Source organism: Dermochelys coriacea, chromosome 11 (assembly GCF_009764565.3).
Source record: "Dermochelys coriacea isolate rDerCor1 chromosome 11, rDerCor1.pri.v4, whole genome shotgun sequence".
NCBI lineage: Eukaryota > Metazoa > Chordata > Testudines > Dermochelyidae > Dermochelys > Dermochelys coriacea.
In genome coordinates this window covers 29923642-29944378 of record NC_050078.2, presented here as the reverse complement: position 1 = coordinate 29944378, position 20737 = coordinate 29923642, and the positions used below count along the sequence as shown (strand labels likewise).

At 39.6% G+C, this 20737-nt stretch overlaps 1 protein-coding gene across 4 annotated transcripts in view; it reads right to left on the bottom strand.

Annotated features, from left to right (window-relative positions):
- The window catches only part of GALNT13 (polypeptide N-acetylgalactosaminyltransferase 13), a 338478-nt gene that overhangs the window by 56855 nt on the left and 260886 nt on the right, over positions 1-20737 (bottom strand). For all 4 annotated transcript variants that reach the window (XM_038421728.2, XM_043505126.1, XM_038421727.2 and 1 more), the window contains 2 exons: positions 15082-15221; positions 9274-9372 (listed from right to left, as the gene is read on the bottom strand). In XM_038421728.2, coding sequence (XP_038277656.1) covers positions 9274-9372; positions 15082-15221 — 239 coding nt within the window. The remainder of the gene's footprint in view (positions 1-9273; positions 9373-15081; positions 15222-20737) is intronic.

Sequence of the window (20737 nt, the reverse complement as noted above, 5' to 3'; positions counted from 1 at the left end):
GAGAAACAGGGATTGCAAAAGTCACCATAAACATCACTGCATAATACCTTTAGAGCAGTGGTTCTCAAAGCCGGTCCACCGCTTGTTCAGGGAAAGTCCTTAGTGGGCTGGACCTGTTTGTTTACCTGCCGCGTCTGCAGGTTCGGCCGATCACAGCTCCCACTGGCCGCAGTTTGCTGCTCCAGGCCAATGGCGGCTGCGGGAAGGGTGGCCAGCACAGCCTTTGGCCCGCGCTGCATCCTGCAGCCTCCATTGGCCTGGAGCGGCGAACCGCGGCAGGTAAACAAACTGGTCCAGCCCGCCAGGGGCTTTCCCTGAACAAGAGGTGGACCGGCTTTGAGAACCACTGCTTTAGAGGACTTTAGAAACACTGGGTCAAATTCACACTGATTTACAACACACAGCAGGCCTTTGGCAGCATTTTGCAAGGAAATTCACCTCCTTGCACCATCAACAACTTCCATGGAGTTTCATGCTGTGAGATGAGTTATGTACGTATTATCATCTGCATTTTTCTTGTGGGGACGCTGAGGCAGAAAGGTTAAGCGGCTTGCCCGAGGAGAGAGAGGGGTTCAGTGTTAGAAATGGAATTAGGACTCATGAATTCCTGGTATGTGAGCCTCACCTCTGCTCCAGACACTTTCAACTGGGGAAAAGGACCTGAGTGGGGTAAAGGAGCCCTAAAAGTATCATATACAGCTGGGGAAGGTGACCCCAGTGCCAATACTACAGAGATAGCTGTAAGGCTCCAAGGACCGCACTGCAAACCGTGGCATGGGGGAATGTTGAAGAAGGGCTGGAGGGCAGGATGCAGTGCTTAATTTTTGCAGAGCTGAGTCCCGGCACCTCTAGGCTTAGCAATCCATAGCCCTTGGGCTTGCTACATCAGTTATGAATGCAAAAAAAAATGGCTTGAGCCCTGGCACCTCTTCCATTACAAGTTAAGCACTGACAGGAGATCTTTGCTGGGAGGGGGCGAAGAGGTGGGGGAAGGAATGGAGAAGGGGAGATCTTTAGCACTCAGCAGAATTGAGAGTCTGGACAGCCATATGGCAGCCCAAGGAAACTGCTGTAATTTAGACAGTCCCTTGAAGCTGTGTAAATTATGTGCAGCCTCTTGCACCTAGAACAGTCCAGGATTAGGAGGATACAAAGGTGGCTTAAAGCTACTTTAGTCACTACTCCGGAGCTGTGAGTTCTGTGCTGGGCTTCTTAGGGTATGTCTACCCTTTGAGCTGAGTGGGTGTGACTCCCAGCTCGAGGTGACGTGCTAGCTCTAATCGAGCTAGCATGCTAAAAATAGAGTGTAGCCACAGCAGTGCCCTGAATATATGCCTAGGGTCTCGGAAGGGCATGTACTCAGGGGCTAGTTTATCCTGCAGCTCATGCTGCTGCAGCTACTCTGTATTTTTAGCAAGCTAGCTCAAGCACGCCTCCTTGAGCTGAGAGTCATACCCCCATTTTGCCACTTACCTAGCTGAGTTGCAAGTGTAGACCAGGACAAAACAAGTTCAGCACAGTCTCAGAAAGTCATCGTTTAAACCAGCTCCCGCATAAAATTATAAATAATTAAATATGTAGCAAAAGAAATACTATGTACATTTCATAGCTCACTTGGATTTTTCAGTTTTTCTCTCATTGCATTTGCCTTCATCGTTCCTCCTGTCAATCCGACATCAATCCGTGTTTATATTTTGAAAATATAAAATCTCACTCCTTAATTTTAACCTGGTGCTAAAACTCAGAAGACTGGAAAAAAAACCCCACTGTACAGGGTCTCTTCTAATCTAGGCTTCTCAAAAGGTGACCTCTTTTGTTCATTTAGTTCTGAAGATTTAGTGACTAAAAGAAGAGCTAAGAGGTATTACAACAAATGTCTGTTGATGGTTTTACATTTATTTTTATTAAAAACTCCTCACTGGGAGAAAGGTAGGCCTTTTTGCTATTATACTGAATGTGTCAAACACAATACAACCACTAGATCTCAAGAAAGGAATTCAAAATAAGAGAAATGAATGAATGATGAACCTTGAAATACAAGCTTTTTTGTTCATTTGACTTACCTTTATAAGAGAAAAAGAATGATTGATTATATATTCTTGCTCTTCCTACAAACGTGTGTGGCTAAGGGAGACATTTCCCATCTATTACCATAGAGAGCCAATATTATTAAATTTTAATGTTTAAAAAGAAAGCTTCTTTTGGTAAAGCTAACATATAGGAGTAGCAATTGTAAACTTGCATTAATCTCCAGTTCAGACTTCTTTCATTTCTTTTTCTTGTGTGTGAATGAGGGTATGATTAGATTATTGTTATGAGCAGAGGCTCTATTTCTGAATATACACAGCTTCCATGGTAACATAATACAAGAGTAGCCAAAGCCATGATGCCTATGGAGATGATTCCAGGCGGACAAACCACATGGCTGAGTCATTCTCTAACTGACCAGTAAAATCAACTGATTTCAACTAAAATAACAAAAATCTTAGAAGTCAGCTACTGCAAAAGTGGAATGACAATGAAGGGGCTTTACCTAATGTCTGATTTTGATAAGCATTAATAATGTATCTTCCTGTGTGACTCTCTTATCGCCGTGTTCCATTGAATCAAAAATCTATCTACAGGTACAGATTTAATTGCCACCTCCCTCCCCCCGCCATCAGATGGTGGGGAAACTTGATGGGGCCAGGAGTGAAAGGCATACAGTCCCAGGAGTAAGGAAGAGACACATTTGTCAAGGTATAATAGGTAGCTCCTCCCCCGGGAGTCTCTGGCACCCACTGGCCAGCTAAGGGAGACGGGTGCTGATTGGCCAGCATTCCCCAGATTCCAGGATTTAGCCCAGCACAGGGGCCACATGGAGCCCCTTTCAGCTCCAATTCAGCAGCCCACCCTACCCATCTGACCTAGGAATGGGAACCCAGCCTGACAGATGCTGCAGGGTCTAGCCAATTGCCTGTTTAGGGAGTCAGGAAGAATTTTTTTTCTCCCTTGGGCCAATTGGCAGAGGACCAGGGAGATTTTTGTCTTCCTTGCAGCACCTTCAAGCCACAGTGGGTTAAGTAGGAACATGCTTAGTACCCAGCTGAGTTACTGGGGTGGATTTGTTTATTTGTCACAGCATGCAGCCGGTTTCCAGTGCAGCTAAGAGAATAAAATGAACGGTTTCCAAAGGTAAAAAACCAAGTATTTTGATGTTGGTCCATGGGCTCATGTGACAGGTTGAGACCTTTTGGCCCTCGCAAGCTGAGGTCCCCACCCTGCTGTACAATTTGTCCCCTTCACACCCGTTGGGGGGGGGAGAAGATGCTAGGATTCAGAGAGCTGAGTCTTGGGGGGTAGTCTGGGGAGATCCTACCCTGTGTTATGGGTTATATGGTACAGAGCCCTGTAACCCCTCCACTGGAACCAATTAAATGCCTGATATAAAAGAGGATGGGTGATGGGGAGGTAGAGCCCCTCCTCTGTTTTAAAGTTTAATACAAGTTGTGGCCTGCCACTTAATTTCATGCATGTGTCTGTCCTCATTTTGCTGCTGTATCCATGTCAAAGCGTATATGCTCTTTCCACTCAGACATCAGTACACAAAATCTATTGACTTTATTTAGAACCATTTCCCCATAGCAGAGGGCAGTATTTGGCCCCTAGATCCTTTAAAGTTTTTCCCTTTCACAGAGGCCAGTTTTAGAGTTGCAGTAAGTTGTACTGTACAATTTGCAGCTTTTTAAAACCGCGGTTCGTAGTTAAGTCATCAGTGCACCACAATTAGTGGTTAGCAGTTGTCTGAAATTCACAGGTCTGCATGACCATGAAGCCTATCAAAATATTATAGCCTAGCAACATTGCTAAAATGTAGGATCAAATAAATCTAACATATAGCACTATACATGGCTTCATAATCACCAGAGCTCATTTTCTTAAGACTTTAAATGCAACATTTTTTGTAAAAAAAAAAAAAAAAAATGTTAAAATATATGGTCTTTTCTAATGTTTTAGCCTTAAAGTCTCTTGAAATGCTTTTGAGATGTTACAATTACAAAATATTTTTAGCAAGATTTGTGAGCCATGAGATATTTGTCTTTGCCTCAAGCTGGGAAAGCTTGCATACTTTTTGTTCAGAAATCCTAATGAGCCTGGTATTATTTTTGACATCCTTTTCAATCTGAAATAGTTCAGTTTCATAGCTATATTTTGTTAGCTATACAATCCCTCTAGCACTTATATTCTGTCCTATTTTTCTCTCTCATTATGAACTCCCATTAATGATAATAGGAATTATGTATGAGTACTGAAGGATAACGGACCCCATATTTAGGTCAAATATGAATGGCTCAGCAAAAATAACACCAGAAATATAAGATAACTAATTTGCATAAGCAAATATAGGGATTTGAAAGTGCAATAGGTAAATACTCACTTTGCATGTGCATCCACTGTGCTTACTTTGGAAATGTTGCCCCTAATGTGCATGTATGAGGGACAAAAATAATCTGGAGATTTAAGAATCCTTCAGTGGACTGTGACACCAGCCCAGGGAAGCTCAGAATCCGCCACTGCCATTCATTAAAGAAAAATATTAGAGCCCAATCCAGCAAACACAACTACCAGGCAAAGCTTTGACTGCCCTGAGTAGCCCCATGAATGCTAGTGGGGTCACTCATAGTGGTAAGCACTGCTGTGATAATTGGGTTTACAGATTTACCCTAATTGGGAGTTCAATTGTAAAAAGTCAGTGCTAGTTCATAAACTGTAACAATAACCAACAACAACAAACACTGATGGGAAAAAGTATGAAATAGTCTAAACAAAAAGACAGGTTTCAGAGTAGCAGCCATGTTAGTCTGTATTCGCAAAAAGAAAAGGAGTACTTGTGGCACCTTAGAGACTAACACATTTATTAGAGCATAAGCTTTCGTGAGCTACAGCTCACTTCATCGGATGCATTTGGTGGAAAAAACAGAGGGGAGATTTATATACACACACAGAGAACATGAAACAATGGGTTTATCATACACACTGTAAGGAGAGTGATCACTTAAGATAAGCCATCACCAGCAGCGGGGGGGGGGGGGAGGAGGAAAACCTTTCATGGTGACAAGCAAGGTAGGCTATTTCCAGCAGTTAACAAGAATATCTGAGGAATAGTGGGGTGTGGGGTGGGGGGGAGAAATAACATGGGGAAATAGTTTTACTTTGTGTAATGACTCATCCATTCCCAGTCTCTATTCAAGCCTAAGGTAATCGGGGCCTCTCCTTTTGCCCCTCCACCCCCACGAACATGATACAGTTCTGTGGTGACCTAGAATCCTATTTTCGACGTCTCCCGACTCAAGGAATATTTCCAACACACCTCTGACCAACATATTAACCCACAGAGACCTTCCTACCAACACTACAAAAAGAAGGATTCTGGGTAGACTCCTCCTGAAGGTCGAAACAGCAGCCTAGACTTCTACATAGAGTGCTTACGCTGACGTGCACGAGCTGAAATTGTGGAAAAGCAGCATCACTTGCCCCATAACCTCAGCCATGCAGAACACAGTGCCATCCACAGCCTCAGAAACAACTCTGACATCATAATCAAAAAGGCTGACAAAGGAGGTGCTGTCGTCATCATGAATAGGTTGGAGTATGAACAAGAGGCTACTAGGCAGCTCTCCAACACCACTTTCTACAAGCCATTACCCTCTCATCCCACTGAGAGTTACCAAAAGAAACTACAGCATTTGCTCAAGAAACTCCCTGAAAAAGCATAAGAACAAATCCGCACAGATACACCCCTAGAATCCCGACCTGGGGTATTCTATCTGCTACCCAAGATCCATAAACCTGGAAATCCTGGACGCCCCATCATCTCAGGCATTGGCACCCTGACAGCAGGATTGTCTGGCTATGTAGACTCCCTCCTCAGGCCCTACGTTACCAGCACTCCCAGCTATCTTCTAGACACCACTGACTTCCTGAGGAAACTACAGTCCATTGGTGATCTTCCTAAAAACACCATCCTAGCCACTATGGATGTAGAAGCCCTCTACCCCAACATTCCACACAAAGATGGACTACAATCCGTCAGGAACAGTATCCCTGATAATGTTACGGCTAACCTGGTGGCTGAACTTTGTGACTTTGTCCTGACCCATAACTATTTCACATTTGGTGACAATGTATACCTTCAAATCAGCGGCACTGCGATGGGTACCCGCATGGCCCCACAGTATGCCAACATTTTTATGGCTGACTTAGAACAACGCTTCTTCAGCTCTAATGCCCCTACTCTACTTGAGCTACATTGATGACATCTGGACCCATGGAAAAGAAGCCCTTGAGGAATTCCACCATGATTTCAACAATTTCCATCCCACCATCAACCTCAGCCTGGACCAGTCCACACAAGAGATCCACTTCCTGGACACTACGGTGCTAATAAGCGATGGTCACATAAACACCACCCTATATTGGAAACCTACTGACCGCTATTCCTACCTACATGCCTCTAGCTTTCATCCAGATCATACCACACGATCCATTGTCTACAGCCAAGCTCTACGATATAACTGCATTTGCTCCAACCCCTCAGACAGAGACAAACACCTACAAGATCTCTATCATGCATTCCTACAACTACAATACCCACCTGCTGAAGTGAAGAAACAGATTGACAGAGCCAGAAGAGTACCCAGAAGTCACCTACTACAGGACAGGCCCAACAAAGAAAACAACAGAACGCCACTAGCCATCACCTTCAGCCCCCAACTAAAACCTCTCCAACGCATCATCAAGGATCTACAACCTATCCTGAAGGACGACCCATCACTCTCACAGATCTTGGGAGACAGGCCAGTCCTTGCTTACAGACAGCCCCCCAATCTGAAGCAAATACTCACCAGCAACCACAAACCACACAACAGAACCACTAACCCAGGAACCTATCCTTGCAACAAAGCCCGTTGCCAACTCTGTCCACATATCTATTCAGGGGACACCATCATAGGGCCTAATCACATCAGCCACACTATCAGAGGCTCGTTCACCTGCGCATCTACCAATGTGATATATGCCATCATGTGCCAGCAATGTCCCTCTGCCATGTACATTGGTCAAACTGGACAGTCTCTACGTAAAAGAATGAATGGACACAAATCAGACGTCAAGAATTATAACATTCAAAAACCAATTGGAGAACACTTCAATCTCTCTGGTCACTCGATTACAGACCTAAGAGTGGCTATCCTTCAACAATAAAGCTTCAAAAACAGACTCCAATGAGAGACTGCTGAATTGGAATTAATTTGCAAACTGGATACAATTAACTTAGGCTTGAATAGAGACTGGGAATGGATGAGTCATTACACAAAGTAAAACTATTTCCCCATGTTATTTCCCCCCCCACCACCCCCCACTGTTCCTCAGATATTCTGGTAAACTGCTGGAAATAGCCTACCTTGCTTGTCACCATGAAAGATTTTCCTCCTTTCCCACCCCCCCCCCCCGCTGCTGGTGATGGCTTATCTTAAGGGATCACCCTCCTTACAGTGTGTATGATAAACCCATTGTTTCATGTTCTCTGTGTGTATATCCATCTCCCCTCTGTTTTTTCCACCAAATGCATCCGATGAAGTGAGCTGTAGCTCATGAAAGCTTATGCTCTAATAAATTTGTTAGTCTCTAAAGTTCCACAAGTACTCCTTTTCTTTAAACAAAAAGACTTATTGATCTAACTTAAAGACTTTGTTAAGATCATGCTTGGTAAACAAGAAAAGTGTAAAAAACAAGAAAAGGGCAGAAATCAGTGAATCAAAATTGGTGTGTTAGAAACTAGACCTAATTGGTGGACAAAATAATGAGGAGATGGGCCATTCTCTTTTTGGGTTCTTAAAGAAAGACTTTGGGAGAAAAATTGGCTACTGGAGCGAGCTTCATCATCATGACTACTACCCCCTCACCTCCCCACGCATCTCCTGGGAACCCAGGCCCTCATCATCCTAATCCTGGGAGATGTCCAGACCAGACCAGGCCAGAGAGAGGGACACAGATAACACGACCACTTCTACCAGCTCCAGCTGAAGCCCAAACACCCTGGTGGGATGAAATGGGATTTGATTTTAACAGCAGCAGCAACAGCTCCAGCCCATCTCAGCTAATTTCTCTTTTCCCAAAAGGGACAGCTATTACCCTCTGATACCATCTCAGAGACTGTCAGACAAGGGTTTTTTTCCCTTCTGAAAGCTCTCTGCAGCTAAAGGGAAAGGGAACAAGGGATGTTGTTAAAGTGAAAGCTTATTTAATACTTTATATTTCAAATACTGTAACTGTTTTCCCTCTTCCTTTATCTTTCATACAAGGTTAATATTTTTTAATGCTGTGTTTGCCCTGGTACTACACAGGCTGAGGTCTCTGTATACCAAACCCTGGACCTTGTTTAACACTGTTTAATGCTGGACAGTGACTGGGTTATGTTAACATCTTTAGCCCATATAGTCCATCTTAATTAATACAACAGCACACATTTTTAAAAATTATGACTATTTGTAAGCCTCATCCAAAGTCCAAAGTCTCATCCATTTCCATAAAGGATATTTTTTCCATAAGCAAAAAAATAAGTAAACATTCAGGACCAAATGTTCAAAGCTGGTGTCTACATTGCACCTTAAGGTCTTTGTTTGCTTACAAAGGAAAAAAATGTATTCACTCAAGAGTTTGGCCAGAGCTGCAAATGGTGGTCTATGTGTACAATATATACGTGTTCAAAGGGTACAGACACTATCTGAAAATTAGGCCTTTTGAGTATTGTTAAAATTCATAAGTGGCAGGAAGTTAAGAAGTAAGTTTGGAACTCTGTCTTTATCTTTCATTATTTTGCTCAATAATTGCAACTATAGCTTTTGTTTTGTAACCTCTGAATACCGAGTGATTCTACACACCAACATTTCTGCTGCAATACCAAAGCACAATTAGGTAAGTAAACTGTTTCAATGCTGCCAAAAGTAAAAGGTACATGGGATAACACATGTTGTTGCCCTGTGAACATGAAGCATAATATTTAAATACCAACACTTAAAAATACCATCCCATTCTGCATCAGTGAAGAAGCAACAGTGAAGTATTGAAGGGAGAAATTTTAGCTTTGACTCTTTTTCAGCCTCAGCACTACCTTCAGTGAATTTAAATCAGGCTGTTTATATTATTTAGATGATTGTTGTGCCTTTGTTTCCACACCCGCAGATTAAAGAACATAATTCTTTAAGCAATTACTGTGTAGCTAATTTTTTTTACCTGATTTCCTCCCATGCCATGGCAGTTGAATATACCCACTTTTTCATTTTCCTTGCGGCCCATGTTATCCAAACATTGGTTGGTTTCAACATTTCTGATCTGAAGAAAACAAAGGTGAAAACAAATGCAGGTAGTTAAAAGGAAGAGAAAAAGAAAAGAAAAGAAAAGAAAAGAAACCAGAAGACACTGCAAAAAACATTAGGATTAAATTTGTTGACCTAGATACTACAGATGATCTTTGAAATATATAATTCCAAACCTCACATTTATGTGTGAAAATAAGGTAACTGCATGAGCAACTACCCATCTGAATGTTCAGTTACATGATCCGAATGCACCAATGTTTTAACCTGCAACATGTATGTGCGTTCCCAGCTTTGAACAAAGAACATCTTCAAGCACGTGAAAAATATCACAAAGCAGCACATTGTGATTTAAATGTGTTACTTGTATGTATAAAAATTCACCTCTCCCTCTATGTCAATGGACTGTTTTGCCTTAATTATCTAATAAAATATTACCTTTCGTGAAGAAAGTGATATAGGACAAAATTATTTGTCTTCAAAATTGGTTGTTGTTTTTCAAGTGCAGCAAGGCTGATTCAACTCTCCATCTTTCCCAGGTACATCCACTGAGTAACACACAGTTCTGTGTGTGGTCCTTTCAGATAAGACCTTAAAGACTGAGGCCCCATCTGCTCTGCACAGACTTTAACAATCTTATGGCACTTTCATAAGTGTAATGGTTTACCCTAATGCCCTTTGACTAAAAGTGGTTCTCTCTCCTCCACTGTAATACAATATTCTGTGCAGTTGGTTGTCACCAGCATGTGTTGCCCATATTTTAACAGGAGGCTCCAACTAAACGTTCCCCCTTACTCTGTGACAACCCTTCCATCTTCATGGGCGCACACAATTACAGAGGCATGAGAAATTTGGAAATCTGTTTATTTTTCTCCATTTAAACAAAACCATATACTCAGAGCAATAGACATGGAATAATACACTAGATGGGAAACTTTTCTTCAATGCACTTTAATAGATTTTATAGTTTGCTCCTGAAAATACAATGATGGCTTGACTTTCAGTAGTGCTGAGCATACAGAGTTTCCACTAAAGTCAGTGGGAACTTAAGATGCTCAAACCTCTGAAAAATCAGACCATGAATATATTGATAGTTTATCACAATGTCTAACAAATGCAATCATGTGTGTGCGCGTGCATGCGTGTAATAAAGCAAATGTAGTAGATAGATTCTATACGGGGTATCACTCCCCAGGGAATACTTTTAAAAATATAGTTGGCACAATCTGGTGTATTCCTAAGGCAAAAATATTTGCTCTTCAAGAGTTCTGGTAAGATGATTTTCTAGTATCTGGGTATCTGTCTAGGTCCTTATATTGTGTCAGTAGGAGAGGGAGAATTTCCAACTGCAATACACAAAGTAAAAATGCATCTTTAGCTCTCATGCATCCTTTATGAAAAGCCATTGCGATATATACTGCATAATTCCAAAATACTTCAATGTCTTGATTAAACATTTACATTTAATACAATTATCCATCAGCTGCAATTACAAATACCACTTACTGATGCCTAACTGGTACTGTATATACGGGATAAATCAAGCTGGAATGTAATTAAATCAGAATTAAATCACCGATACAAGTAAAATCAGATTATTTTAATATATTACACAATGCCAAGGAGAACTGGAAGGGGACGGTCTTTACAGCCTAACAACATTGCTCCTTAATCAGCTAAAGGAGGTCACTATTCATAAACACAAGGCTCTCATTCAGATGCTCAGTGGTCTTATTTTATAGGCCTCTTAGGCCTTACTGGCCCAGGGAAAAATAGGCTGTGACAAGAAATTCAACTAGTGAGTCTTGCATGCTGACAGGCTTATCACTAAAATATTTAGGATGATAAAGATATTTCTGTTTTTAAATTGCTTTGCTTCCCTCAAAGGAAACCATCAGGTTTCTTAAACAGTTTATTTATTTTAAATCAGGCTTGTTTAAATCTCTGCTGTGCAAGTTAGATGTGTGGCTTTCTGGGGTTTCTGAGATCTCTAAGGCTGTGTAATATGCCCACACATCAGCCTGATCTCTTTAGGGACAGGTTGGTCAGGTGTATATGGAAACAAGCCATCTGCTCTGCAGACAGGAACTATGAAGCTGCTTGGGGGATTGAGTTCATTGATAAGTAAGTAGTGCTACTCCCAGTTCTAGCCATATCCTTCTTCATTGGCAGTCCACAAAATGATTGCAATGCAAAGTCTGTAGCAGGCTTCATGTCTGACTCAAATGAGGGGAAAGGGAAGGTTCCAGGATTAGGTTGTTTTATTATTAAAAAGCAGAAGCAGCTTCAGCTGCTGGAGACTGGGAACTACTCCTATCCGGAGACTGGGGCAATTGGAAAAGCTGTTCTTCATGTGTGGTGGGGGAGAACCCTATCTAACATGGTTGTTGAAGGAGGCTCTCTGTCCAAGCTTTATTTGCCTTTTCACACCAGCATTACATTATTCACTCATATTAAATGTGTGATCCACTAGAACGGCTAGACCCTTTTCTGCAGCACTTCTGCCTAGCCAGTTATTCCCGATTTTATATTTGATTTTTCCTTCCTAAGCACAGTACTTTGCATTGTCATTATTGAATTTCACTTTTGATTTCAGACCAATTCTTCAGTTCATCAAGATCATTTGAATTCTAATCATATCCTCCAAAGTGCTTGCAACCCCTCCCAGCTTGGTATCATCAGTAAATTCTATAAATATGTTCTTGTAACACACTGCTGGGAATACCGACAGCGGGGAGCAACTGTTACCTCTCTGCCTGAGCAAGAGTTAGTTTTGTTGGTGATTAGACTGTGTGTCAGCTCCCTGCCACACCAGAATCCCTCACCAGCAAACTCCTTAAGGGCTCTCCTGGCCCAAGCCTTGCCTAGCAGGTAACAATCAGTGAACTCCAGTCACCAAACTCTGCAGATATGTTTCTCTGCAGTGCATTGCCCCTGCCATTGTGCATTCACAGAAGATGTTGAGTTCACTGTTCAGTACATCACTGCTCATTAATTTAAATGGGGTAAATATAGCCTTCCCTTCAAACAAAGCACCGAATTGGTTTATAGTAAAAGTATACAAAAGAGCCCTGATTAAGTGATACCAAGTAAAAGGGATCAAGATAGAGATGTCAGAAGCAAATACAAGTGAAAACAAGAATCCAAAAGTTTAAAACTTAATCTAGCAAAATAAGTCATTAATGAAAATATTCAATACTAGTGAACCAAGGACAGACACCTGCTGGACCCCACTTGATATATCCTCCCAGTTTGACAGAAAATCATTGATAAGTACTCTTTTAGAATGGTCTTTCAATCAGTTGTGAACCCACCTTAGAATAATTTCATCTAGACCATATTTTCCTAGTTTGTTTACGAGAATGTCATAGGGGAATGTGTCAAAAGCTTACTAACATGCAGGTATATCAAATCTACTGCTTCCCCCAGCCATTACCTCGTAAAAGAAGGAAACAAGATTGATTTGGCATGATCTGTAATTGACAAATCCATATTGACTATTACTTACCACCTAATTATCCTCCAGGTTTTAACAAACTGATTGTTTAATAATTTGTTCCAGTATCTTTCCAGATATCAAAGTTAGGTTTACTGGTCTATAATTCCCCAGATCCTCCTTTTCTTCCCTTTTGAAGAAAAGAAATGTTTGCCCTTCTCCAGTGTCTCCTGGGCCTCACTTGTCCTCCACAAGTTCTCAAAGATAGTCTCCAATGAATGGTTCAAAGATTGCTTCAGCTATTTCTGTAAGTACTCTAGGATGAAATTCATCGGGCCTTATGGATGTGAATACATCTAACCCATCTAAAAACCCTTTAACTTGTTCTTTCTGTGTTTTGGCCTGGGATCCTTCCCCCTTGTTGCTGTTAATTGTGTTAAGCATCTGATTACCATTAATATTTTTAATGATTTTTAATATTTCAGGGGACACCATCAGAGGCCCTAATCACATCAGCCACACTATCAGAAGCTCATTCACCTGCACATCTACCAATGTGATATATGCCATCATGTGCCAGCAATGCCCCTCTGCCATGTACATTGGTCAAACTGGACAGTCTCTACGTAAAAGAATAAAAGGACACAAATCAGACATCAAGAATTATAACATTCAAAAGCCAGTCGGAGAACACTTCAATCTCTTTGGTCACTCGACTACAGACCTAAAAGTGGCAATACTTCAACAAAAAAACTTCAAAAACAGACTCCAACAAGAAACTGCAGAATTGGAATTAATTTGCAAACTGGATACAATTAACTTAGGCTTGAATAAAGACTGGGAGTGGATGGGACATTACACAAAGTAAAACTATTTCCCCAAGTTTATTCCCTTCTCCCCCCCGGCTGTTCCTCAGACGTTCTTGTCAACTGATGGAAATGGCCCATCTTGATTATCACTACAGAAGGTTTTTTCCCCACCCTACTCTCCTGCTGGTAATAGCTCACCTTACCTGATCACTCTTGTTACAGTGTGTATGGTAACACTCATTGTTTCATGTGTTCTGTGTATATAAATCTCCCCATTGTATTTTCCACTGAATGCATCCGATGAAGTGAGCTGTATCTCACGAAAGCTTATGCTCAAATAAATTTGTTAGTCTCTAGGGTGCCACAAGTCCTCCTTTTCTTTCTTTTTTTTTTTGAAACCAAAGAGGCATTCAACACATCAGCTTTCTCTGTTTCATCCATTATTTGCTCTCCTTCCCCATTAAGTAAAAGACATATACTGTCCTGTGTCTCTCTCATTTCTGCTTTTTTCATATTTCCAGTATTATTATCTATAGGTGCAAAAATCCACCTTTGCTGCTCAGCTGGCAGCCAGCAGCTGAAATTGACAAGCAAGAGTTTTAGTTCACAGATGCTGCCTGAGTTTTTGTTCCCGTTTCCATAGAAACCGGGGCCATATTGATGAAAATACGGTATTTTTAATGACTATTTTATAATTTTCACATACCCAGGTTTACCATTCTGACATTCTCTTCCAAAACCCTATTATTTCATGCGTATTAAGTACGTTCTCTCTAACACCAGGTTTGACTTATTTTTAAATAGTTAGACTAAAAAGCCTACTGTGGATTTTACTTTGCATAGCAATTCCAAATTCTTATAATGTTGAGGTTACTTTGCTGAATGTAAGAAAAACACAAACCCTTTTGATTGCTGTTCTACCAGTAGTTATCTTTTTGCACAAGTATTTAGAGCTTTTAAAAGTCAGCTCAGATAAAACATAAAATAATATTTCAAATAGTAAATTATCTGACATTGAAAGAGGTCTCTGCACTTTGTTTCATTAAAATCTTCTGTTTGTTAGGAATGTTTGTGATACTCACCTGTAAACTACACCACCAGATAGGGCATAAACGAATAAACCAGTTTGTCAAAAATGACCTCACTTATATTACTCTATCTATAATCATATAAATGCTACTGGAAAGCATTTTCTCCAACTAATGCACATTATTTTCATTTTAGAAGTATTAGTCACAAGCATTATTTTTCCAACAAGCCATGCAGTTAAAAAGATAAACCTTTAGGTCTGAACATTTATGAAGAGGCATCCCGTTATGAAGCATGCAAAAGAAAAGCAGCAGTATGTTTAAAATAAAAAGATTGGGTGTGGGGAACACTTCAAAGCATTTAATTGAGAATGCTACAGAAATTCTAGCTCTTTAGCAATGCCCCCATATTCACAATGTATTTTAACTTAACCAGAAGAAATAATTCATACCTCACCAAGTGAATAATAGCGTCTTGGAATCTGAGAGTCTGGATAGATGTTTTCTAGATACCATGAAAAGGGTTTACACTTCAGATTTTCTCTTAGTGCTTTTCTGACTGACACATCACCATAATCAACTTTGACAACACCTGGAATTTTTCAGAGAAATACATAATCAATGTATAGTATTCTTTACAGCTACACAAAAATGTCACTGATCATTTTACCATTTTCTAATTCCTATAATTATAGATCGACAAGATACAATTGCATGTAGCAGCTGTTACAACTCTGATATTTTTGCTGCCATCCACTTTAGGAAATTAAAGGCTAATAAAAACAATATTTGTTCTATTTATAATTTGCTAATATGGAAAAGTATAGCCATACAAATGTCTTGGTTCCCATGTTGGATAGTTAATTACATATGGTATGAAATATTATTAATTTACTATCTCAGAATCAAAATTAAAATTGAACTAACCTAAATAACTGAAATCCATATCAATTTATCCAGCTTCATTTTATATAAAAAAATTTCAAATCAGATAATTTTAAGTTCTATGATTCACACGGTTTTCTTTTGCTTTAGTTTACCAGTGGTTCTATGTGCTTTGATTTTCTAAGAAAGAAAGAAAAAAATGGCCATCTAATTTTTAAGTACAGATTTAAAAGGCATCTTGCTGGTGTTTTAAAATTTAACTAATTGTTTTGGGAAAAATAACTTGAAAGGAAGATGGATTATTTCATCAAACCCTCAAAAATTAGTTCATTGTCTTTAAAAAGTTGATCAACTGTCATAAAGAACCCACTGTCTTATTACAAGTATGGAAGTAACAGTGCTGATTTTTTCAATCAATTTTGTTATTTCTATGGGAGAAAATCCTGCCTTTCTTTCCTTCTACTCTATGGGTGCATGCAGCCCATGAGGCACTGAGAACTAATGCTCCACACCTGCAACATAACAACCAGCAAAAGCTGATGCAGATAGTCTCATAATTTGCTCTTGTTATAAACGAACAGCAAATTACTACCCCTTGGAACAAGAGAAACAAGGAGGAGATTGTACCTTAAAGAGGTGTCCCAGAGGCACAATGCCTCCTGGCACTACTGTTGCATGGTGCAGTGTACACATTGCCCCTTACTCATGGATGAGCCTAAAGGCACAGTCAAGTGCTAATATCTGTTCATAAAAATAAATACAATCACTATACAATCTGCATTTCTACTCTATGATCTTCCTTTCTGCTTACAGTCAATATATGCTCAGAAAGTCATGTTCTCAGCAATCTAATTTGCATCTTATTTCCACTTTTCGGGTTATGGGATTTGATATTGCTCTTGTCATTCACAGAAGTTATAACACAAGAAAGTGATTTCAATGGTTGTGGGATAAATTAACATTCCTACTTCTTAAATTTTACACTTTTATGTTTGCAATCTAAATTTAGTTGTTATTATTCATTCTCCCCTCTCCCTTTGTGTTTGACTGTTTCTAAAAGACTTCTCTGGAAATAAAAGAATGGACCAATATACTGACAGGTTCTCTGGAAAATATACAATATATATACATATATATATATATCCCAATTTCTTCTCTCTGTTACATCTATGTAAATCCAAAGTAATTTAATTGATTCATTTACTACAGGATAAAATCAATAAGATGAAATTCAATAAAGACAAGTGCAATGTACTACACTTAGGAAGGAAAAAAATCAAATGCACAAACACAAAATGGGGAATAACTGGCTAGGCAGCAGTATTGCAGAGAAACATCTAGGGGTTATAATGGATCACAAATTGAATATGAGCCAATAATGTAATGCTATTGCAAAAAAAGGCAAATGTCAATGTAGGGTAGTATTAACAGGAGTGTCATATGCAAGAGGCGGGAGACAATTGTTCCACTCTATTTGGCACTGGTGAGACCTCAGCCAGAGACCTGTGTCTAGTTTTGGGTGGTACAGTTTAAGAAAGATGTGGACAAACAAAGAGTACAGAGGACAGCAACAAAAATAAGAGGTTTAGAAAACATCACCTATGAGGAAAGGCCAAAAAAAATTCATATTTAGTTTAGAGAACAGAAGGTTAAGGGGGAACCTGATACAGTCTTCCAATATGTAAAAAGGTCTTATAAAGAGGATTGTGATCAATTGGCCTCTATGTCCACAGAGGGTAGAAGTAGTAGTAATTGGCTTAGTTGGCAGTAAGGGAGATCTTGGTAGATATTAGGAAAAAAACCTCTCTCTCTAAGGACAGGAAATCTCTGGAACATGTTATGTGGGGACGTTGTGGAGTCCCCATCACTGAGGCGTTTTAAGACCGATTAGACAAACAATGGTCAGGAATGGTGTAGGTATACTTAATCTTGCCTCAGCATTGGGAGATGAACTAGATGACTTCTTGAGGTCCCTTCTAGCTCTGCATTTTTATGACTCTAAGATCAATGTAATTATTCAGTGAAACTGACAGCAGAATTTGTTCCACTGCTGCTAAACAGCTACATTGTTTCCTGACGCTCCCAGCTTTAGAATGGTTGATAGCAATTTTTTTTTTTAGGTTTAGAGTTTCATGAGATAATGGATTTTAAACTCACAACATTCTAATTACCTTTGTCTCTCCCCTTTGATTTTGACATGCCTTTAGTACTTGTTATCTTGAGAGCTATTAAACACAGAATCAATGGTGTAGACCATACAAAAGCTTGTAACCCCAGCTTTCAAATGGTATAAAGCATTGCTCTCTATTTCTAGCAGTTAATGAGAAAAAATGGCTGCCAAAATATGCTCTTATCATGCACAAACTACCTTTCTACTTGCCAAAAACTATGTAGGGTGCCTTTTTGTGCAGGAGCTTTAGTTCCAAACTTGATAAAGCACAAGGAGATGAGGTTGACAGGCAAGTCTCTTTGCATTTGGAAAAAGAGAATGGGTCCTCGGTCTGGGGGTAATTAGCAGAAGATAAATAAAAGTTATAATCCACTACAAGATACATTTGCCTCTCAGTCACATTCTAGATCAGGTTTTTGCTAAGATAGAGATGTCTGGAGGCTGCAGTGGAAAATATTTGCAACAGAGCTCTGGCTTAAAAGAGTTTAGTTTTTCAAACAAAGTTTTGGATAATTTCTTAAAATGAAGACAAACTGTATAAACCCAGAAATATGAACTCTGACTATATATTAGCCATCTAACTTTTTATCTTTTGAGTTTCACTAACAAAAGGGTGTTTCACCGCTACGAAAATGTTCTTGACAGTTATCTGATCATATTAAGGAAACACACCAATGGTAATTTTCAGTGTATATAAAAATCTTGCTGAGTTTGCATTTCATCAGCTTTCCTATTTGTTAATACAAAGAGAAAGTCTAATCATGAATGAATGAATTAAAAAAACCTAACGTGACAGTGGAAAATTACTACTACTCTGTCTCATCTTATCTGAGAAATAACATTCTAACTGACTTTATGGCTCACCTTTATTTGAAATAAAAAGATAAGATATTTTGTGAGGTTCAGACTTAAATGAATAAATGCTTCTATTTGTTATTTTATTTTATTCTATTTGTAAAAATTTAACAGTTATTCGAAGTGATAATTGCCTCATTTCTCCATGTATATTTGGAAATTAAAGAAATAAGTTTAGCATTTTGTTCTGAAAGTACTAAGGCCTGTTTTCATTCTTGACTTATCTATTGTGTGAGTAAGTTCTATAGGCCAGGGCCAGCTCCTGTATCCTCCACTAATGAGCCTTGCTCTTCTGGTCAACACTTTCATGGTTCCAATGGAATCTACCTGGTGTGAGTAGTCATAACTATGGAGGGAGAGGCACTCCCTCAGATACCTAGGGCCAGTTCCATGGATGGCTTCGAATGTTAGGACTGAGACCTTCCAAAGGCCTCTCTATGCAAGAGGAACCCAGTGGAGAGAGCATTGCTTCATGGAAATGTGTTCATAGCAACCCATGTTGCTAAGATGGATTACTGAATTCTATACCAGTTGGTGCTTTTCAGGATGTGCTGCTTCATTCCTAGAGATAATGGATTGCAATACTCAAACGTACAGGTCATGTTGCCAAATTTATGTCCAATAGAATGGGACAATCTCTGATAACTTATACATGGATGTCGGTTTGTTTTTTTGCCACCGTGGTTATATTGACTTCAAGAGGATTTCGCATGGCCATAGGGGTCCTCCCATGCAGATCAGATTGTATGATTGGGACCTAAAACAGAGGTTCTTAAACGTCTTTACAGTGTGGGACACAACTCAATAAGGAGACTGCCTCATGGATACCTCCCTTCCTATCTACCATCAGATAGCATCCATCCGGCAATGTCAGTAGTTAATTATATGTAAGGGCATTAACAGATAAGAACTCAAAGCATTTCAAATGAGTTATAGTGAGCAACACAAGAGCATGCAATACTCTGCAGACCTTCAACAAGGGATCCACAGCTCAGTTTGAGAACTGATGCGCTAAAAACACAAAACAGATGAAGGAGAGAGGGGGAAATCCAAACAAGTAAGGTGGCCAGATGGTGGCTGGCTACATCCTACTAGTAGATTCCCATTCAAATTATAGGAATATATAGACTGTCTCCAACTATCTCACAACTTCGCAATATTTAGTCTATTGATTTTTTGTGGATATCATGGTAGATGAACATGTACAGGAAGGATTTGAATGAGAAGGCGGTAGTCTTGTGAACCAGATACAGGTGGGTGTTCCATATGTAGGAGACAGCATGGAAGAAACCACATAAATGTCTGCAATCAAAGCAAACAAATATATATTATGGGCCAAATTCTGCCCTTGATAGCATGCACATTAAGGTCAGTAAGCGAAAAGTCCACATCTAAGAGCAAAATATGGCCCGAAATCTGAGTTGTGACTTCACAAAGAAGGAATTTAAAGACTTGCAAGTGTTTCTATAGCCTCTGATTACTGCTCCCTTATTTAATTAAACAGTTTTATTTCAGTTAGTTTACCACATTGCAGACTAACATTGAAAAATGAGGCATTAGCCACTTGAACCGATTATTTTGTTTGCAACACAACAATCTGAATCTTCATTTTTAAATAGCTGTACTATAGTATATGCTATTGTAACTGCCAGTGTATTGCCCAGTTGCATTTAATTTCCTAACTATAATGCATCTGCAGAAGTGACACTACCCAGAGTAGACTGGCAATTACTGTAGCCTTTACATCTTCTCACATGATTACTAGAAAGAAATCCACACTGTAACATTCATATATGTTTCACTGAATAAGCTTCCTGACAATTAGTCAATCTCAATAAGAAACACATTTGATGCTGACTATTGACAAACTATGTAATGCAAATTGGAAAAGGAAGTATAAATGTTTTCTGATTGAAATTTTATTTTAAAAAGTTGACTATACATCTCTTGCTATAAGAGCGGGCTGTGTATGCTATTAATGGCTAGCAGGGGATATTAAGCAAACACGTATTGGAAAGTTCTTTTTGGAAATAAAGCATGCCATTCCTTTGATATGCCCGGGTACATATGGGGAAGACGGAAGAGTCCTAAACATGGGTCTTAGGATAGCAATTGTGGTTGTATGCTGTTCCTTGACTGGGCAGTAGCAATATAATATTTCATCCCCTATCTACATTTTCTACTGTCAGATATTCCAC